Source organism: Tachysurus fulvidraco, chromosome 14 (genome assembly GCF_022655615.1).
Source record: "Tachysurus fulvidraco isolate hzauxx_2018 chromosome 14, HZAU_PFXX_2.0, whole genome shotgun sequence".
NCBI classification, from domain to species: Eukaryota; Metazoa; Chordata; class Actinopteri; order Siluriformes; family Bagridae; genus Tachysurus; species Tachysurus fulvidraco.
In genome coordinates, this window is record NC_062531.1 from 2,967,202 (window position 1) to 2,972,201 (window position 5,000).

Genomic DNA, 5,000 nt, shown 5'->3' on the forward strand with positions numbered 1-5,000 from the left:
GCCAATGAGCAGAAAGGGGCGGGGTTTGTCAATATGCGGCAGAGAGAGTGTTCAGTGCGCATGTGTGACATTAGCAGAAAGCGGTTTTAACATCGACATGGAGGATAAAAACAAAGAAAGAGAAGAAAGACTTACGATAAGGCAAGAAGTAGTACGTGTTAATATAGGATCAGCTTTCCAGCGCTGGAGAGAACTGAAGGAGCAGGAAGTTGGCCACATATTCACAGGTTGGAGTTTCCCGAGTCAATAACTCCTGAGCTAAACGCTGTTACTACACAAATAACACCTCTTTTCTATCGTAGTAATGTAGAGAGGCAGCTACAACCGCGTTTTGTGTAGTAACAGCGTTTAGCTCAGGAGTTATTGACTCAGGAAACTCCGACCTGTTAGCATGTGGCCGACTTTACTTAAGACGCCGAGGCGCTTTTTTCCTTCTCGATAGGTGAGTAACGTTGGTTTTGCTTTGTTACACAGAACTAATATATGCCTTTGTCCTTTACATGATTATGCTTGTGTGGCATTTTTGCTTGTTTGTTTATCTGCAATCGTATCGTTCTTCCCTTCAGCTGTGATAAAGACACGTTTCTTATCATTAGTCACCTGGGTTACGTATGTATGTGTGGGCGGAGCTATCGATACAGGGGTGGGACCCATTTGGGTTAGGGGCGTGTTTGTTTTGGTGATTTCAAATGTCAACATTGGCTTTCTAAAATCAGAGACCCCACCTTTAACATACTGACAACTTTACACACGGGTCAGTTGTATGTAAAGACCTTCATCTTCATATCTTTATCTGGATCGTGAAACTTAAAACCAGGAAGTTACGAGCAGATCGCTTTCACACGTCAAGAGGACCGAGACCTTTTAAAAATAGCTTTGTGGATTAGAGGTGTAAGTGTGGAGTTTAAGCGTTTGTGTGTGAACGTCCCACTAATGGTGTGTGTGTGTGTGTGTGTAGGTGGGAGCAGCCGGCTCAGTTTGCTCTGCCAGACATGCAGCAGGAGGGACTGACTTTCCAGCAGTGGCTGCAGCGATGGAAACTGGCTACAAAGGAACTTTAATCCTTTCTATCACTGCCACTTGTATTTCTACAGAATATTATATTTTAAATGACTTTAAAGGCTCGGTGTGTAATTTTTAACATGTAGGCATTTACTACAAATGGAAAATGGCGTCGACAAGCATTGCGTTTCCTCAGTGTATGCACGGCCGGTTCCTTTTTAGGAACGATAGAAGGCAGGGCTGAGCAGCTCTGTTCTAGAAACGTCTAAGGAGTAAATGGTGTTAGTGTGGTGTTGAAGGTAAATAATCAAGCAGCACTGCACTTTCAGGGTGTTTTGTATTGTTGTGAATTTAACATCTCCATTTAGGGCATCTTCCAGTTGCTGTACAGGCATGATTTTTTTTTTCTTCCCCCTTTTAAATAGACATTTTACATTTTTTCCCCCCCAATAAACAATGATGAATTTTCTACACACAATTTGAGATGCTGATTTTTAAGTGTTTCATATTTTTTTCCTTTACACCCTTCCCCCCCTCCCCCTCGGACATTACTGTTACAGTATGATCTTAAGGCTTTGCGTCTTCAGACACTTCATGGTAACATAAAAACAGGAACTAAACTGTACAACCAACATAAAGCTAAATAAACACGATGGGGTCGAGAACAACCGTCGCCGGATGTCGTCGTATGCGCGGCGGCACATCCGCGAGTCCAAAACTGTACAAACTGAAAAGAACTGCGTCTGTCCGTGCGGCTGGTGAGACGTGGATGTAGTGATGTGATCCTGTAACGCAGCCGCACCTTTACCGTATTCTGGTGAACAGGTTTAAAACCGACACCGACTCCTGAAAGCAAACCAAAGACGTATGTGTTACTTATTGATCGCCTAAGTCATGTGTCAGAGCTAATTAACAGAGATGAAAAGTGCTGTAACGTTTTTGGGGTTGACGTCGTCACCTTTGTCGATCGGGTTTTGCTAAACACGTTCCAGAAACGTAGCGTCTCGTCTCCCGCTCCGGTCACGATGGCCTCCCCGTCAGGAGACATCGCCTACGAAAGGAGGAGGAACGTCAGCTTTGCTTCGAAACAAAATGGTGAATAAGAACTGAAGATTTTATTTGGTTCCACGATTCACATCTAATTCACACAGAGATTTGGGTGATATGGAAGGAGTCTCCAGTGTCAAGTCATAGGAACGTCTTCATTACATTAGGTTGAAATTGTACAGAATTGAATAAAAGAAACTTTGCGTATGTTAAAGCAGCGATCACGTTTAAGATGTTCTAGGAAAATAGTCGATGCTGGGGAGGAAAGGGTCATGTCGTCTCCTTAGACAGTCAACTTGGTTCATGTAGCTGCTTCTTTCAAACCGATGTTAGTGTACAATGAGAAGAGAAGCTACTCACCAGATAAAGAACTCTGTATGAGTGACCTGTCAGTTTGGCTATCTGAGTGAGAGACGGATATTTCCACACTAGGATCTGGTTCTGGGAGTAACCATGTGTGCTAACCTGCACAGGAGAGAAAACACACACACACACCATATCATACTCACAGTAAAGAACGCTTGAATTTTACAGAATGTTCTGATGTATTTTCTTCATGTCTTGTTAGGAGAATGTGAAAATTCTGATTAATTTCTATGGCAATAAAAATATTTAAGTATATATAAGAAGAAAAAGTCAGCTGAGACATTTGATGTTTGGTGCTGTTTTTTTGGTCATAATGATTTCGTTCATTTTGTCTCAGCTTCATTATTTGCCTTAAAATAATATAAAACATCTGGTTTTCACAAAACATTCTTAATCCCTGTTTTGAGGCTGTGTGTGTAGAGGCTGTGTGTGCACTCTTACCAGTTCGTTGGTGTGTTTGGACCAGGCCAGGTTGCACACCTGGGAGCCGGTGTCGATGCACTGGAGCGGCTGAGCCGTGAGCGTGTTCCAGAAGCGGATGCAGCGGTCGGCTGTTCCGCCCCCGGACGCCAGCAGGCCGTGTTGGTGAGGAGACCACGCGATGGCCTTCACTGCCGCCAAGTGATCCGTGTACTGCTGAACAGGCGCCACGCTGGAGTGATTCCACACCAGCAGCTGGGTTACAGGAACAGAGAAGAAAGCGTTCAGAGACGCACGTCGCTTTTATATAAACTTTGTGTTAAACTCTACATTTAGCTGTGAGATCTACCTTGTTATCATTTCCTCCGGAGGCGAGCAGCTGGTGGTCGGTGCTCCATTTAAGCCCACACACTTCCTGCCTGTGGCCTTGCAGTCTGCGCTCGGACTGCAGCGGCGGCGTCCTGATGTCCCTTTGCAGAATCATACGGTCCCGACTGCCTGAGGAAAGCTGATCTGCGTTCCACGCCAAAGCACCTGCAGAGGAACGCAAAAGGAAATAGATTTGGCACAAAGTCGAAGCAGAGCGAAGTCGACGGGATGATAAAGTGCGATCCTACATGAACGTACGTTCCTGTGTGTGAATGATTTAATATAAAAGTCCTTACAGCACATTTAACAACAACAGAGGGATGTAAAGACGTGCAACAAACATAACATAACGACACGATGTGCGATTATGTGCTGTCTGGGATTGTGAGTGTCTCACCGACTCGGGCCGTGTGTCCCTCTAGTGTGAACAGTTTCTTGCCGGCTGCTGCGTCCCAGATCTGTACAAATCCTTTGTGTGTTCCCACTGCTACGTGATTCCCCTGAAGCAGAACCATCCGGTTAGACATCCACAAACACTTCATGAAGGAGTAAGTGTCTAAGCTACAAGATAAACGAGTACTGGGTTCTGCTTACTCTCTCTGACCAGCCGACTGACGTCACCGAGTCTCCCTCTACAGACAGGTCACATAGCCGCGTTACCTGCGCAAAGAAATGTTCAGGACTTCGAGAAAAATCTCACACAAAAAAATAAAATAAACACAGCTTGAAAGGTGACGACATACCTGGCTCGTGCAGGCGCTCCACAGGTAGACGCAGGTCCCCAGTCCGACGCTGAGCACGTTTAAGGAAGACCAGTCCACCAGGTTGAGGTAGAAGTCGTCTTGCAGCTCTGGAGCATCGAGCACCTTGAATGGAATCTTGGAGATTTTGCGAGTCGGCTTCCGAGGTGAACGGAGCAACTTTTGACTAAAAATAAAATCAATCAATTAATAAAATCAAGTTCAAATAATGTTCAATAAACGTCTAACATTATTTTTTTTTTCCTCGGGTCTCATCAATGAGGGTGTTTCACTGTTTACCTTTTGCTGCTGACGGGAGACAGAGAGTATGGCGAGACGTTGTTGCCGTCGTCGGGAGTGGCTCTTTTGGCACTGAGAGTATACTGCAAACAGGATAAATAAATTATTATTAAATCAAAATTAATAATAAAATAAATAATAAGGTCTTACTATGTTCAATTCATATAAAAAGAATGTTTAGAAATCCTGTAGAGTCCCAGGGCTGGAACAATATGTCACAGCAGAGATGGACAGAAGACGCTTACGCTAAAGAGGCTTCTTTTCTCTGGTGTGGAAGGCTGCAGCCTCCTGTCTTCAGTCTGGGGGTCCTGCACTTTCTCGATCCCGGCTCCTAGCAGCTCGTTCTTCAGGAGCGCAGAGTACGCCAAACCGTCCGCTGCTAACGAGACGGCCGAGCTTAATACCAAATCTAATATGAATACTAAATCAGACGGAAAAAAAATAAATAAATCGCTGAGGTTAAACTCACCTTTCCCAGTATCAGAGGTCGCATCCTTGGTTTTCTTATTCTGGCTTGGTGACTTCTCGTTTTCCTGCACAAAACCAGGTAAAAAAAACAAAACATCAACAGACGTTACACACACTGTTCCCCTCATCCTGAGCCGTGCTGGAGAGAACCTCCTGTTTAACACCAGATCTCTAGTTTATAAGCCGAGTATTTACGTTGATCCTGTGGAAGTTGATACTCCAGTTGGCTCCTGCTCGCGATGGTATGAACCGATCTCCGTGCTTGCTGGGCGAAGACATCGGCGACTT

The 5,000-nt window shown here is 44.7% G+C and overlaps 2 protein-coding genes across 3 annotated transcripts in view; one reads left to right on the plus strand and one right to left on the minus strand.

The window, feature by feature from the left end:
- Nucleotides 1-1,114, plus strand: part of haus5 (HAUS augmin-like complex, subunit 5) — a 9,151-nt gene extending 8,037 nt beyond the window's left edge. Inside the window, exon 19 of the mRNA XM_027164897.2 lies at nt 959-1,114. Coding sequence (XP_027020698.2) covers nt 959-1,061 — 103 coding nt within the window. The 3' untranslated portion in view covers nt 1,062-1,114. The remainder of the gene's footprint in view (nt 1-958) is intronic.
- Nucleotides 1,115-1,320: 206 nt separating this feature from the next.
- fzr1a (fizzy/cell division cycle 20 related 1a) overlaps nt 1,321-5,000 on the minus strand; it is a 7,136-nt gene continuing 3,456 nt past the window's right edge. The window contains exons 3-14 of one of the 2 annotated variants that reach the window (XM_027164901.2): nt 4,908-5,000; nt 4,714-4,777; nt 4,490-4,620; nt 4,245-4,327; nt 3,948-4,131; nt 3,799-3,864; nt 3,602-3,704; nt 3,185-3,369; nt 2,857-3,090; nt 2,410-2,514; nt 1,961-2,053; nt 1,321-1,848 (exon numbers count right to left, since the gene is read on the minus strand). The exon at nt 4,908-5,000 is cut by the window's right edge and continues 36 nt beyond it. In XM_027164901.2, coding sequence (XP_027020702.1) covers nt 1,807-1,848; nt 1,961-2,053; nt 2,410-2,514; nt 2,857-3,090; nt 3,185-3,369; nt 3,602-3,704; nt 3,799-3,864; nt 3,948-4,131; nt 4,245-4,327; nt 4,490-4,620; nt 4,714-4,777; nt 4,908-5,000 — 1,383 coding nt within the window. In that variant the 3' untranslated portion in view covers nt 1,321-1,806. Of the gene's footprint in view, nt 1,849-1,960; nt 2,054-2,409; nt 2,515-2,856; nt 3,091-3,184; nt 3,370-3,601; nt 3,705-3,798; nt 3,865-3,947; nt 4,132-4,244; nt 4,328-4,489; nt 4,624-4,713; nt 4,778-4,907 lie in introns of both variants that reach the window. The other variant, XM_027164900.2, reaches the window with a different exon arrangement.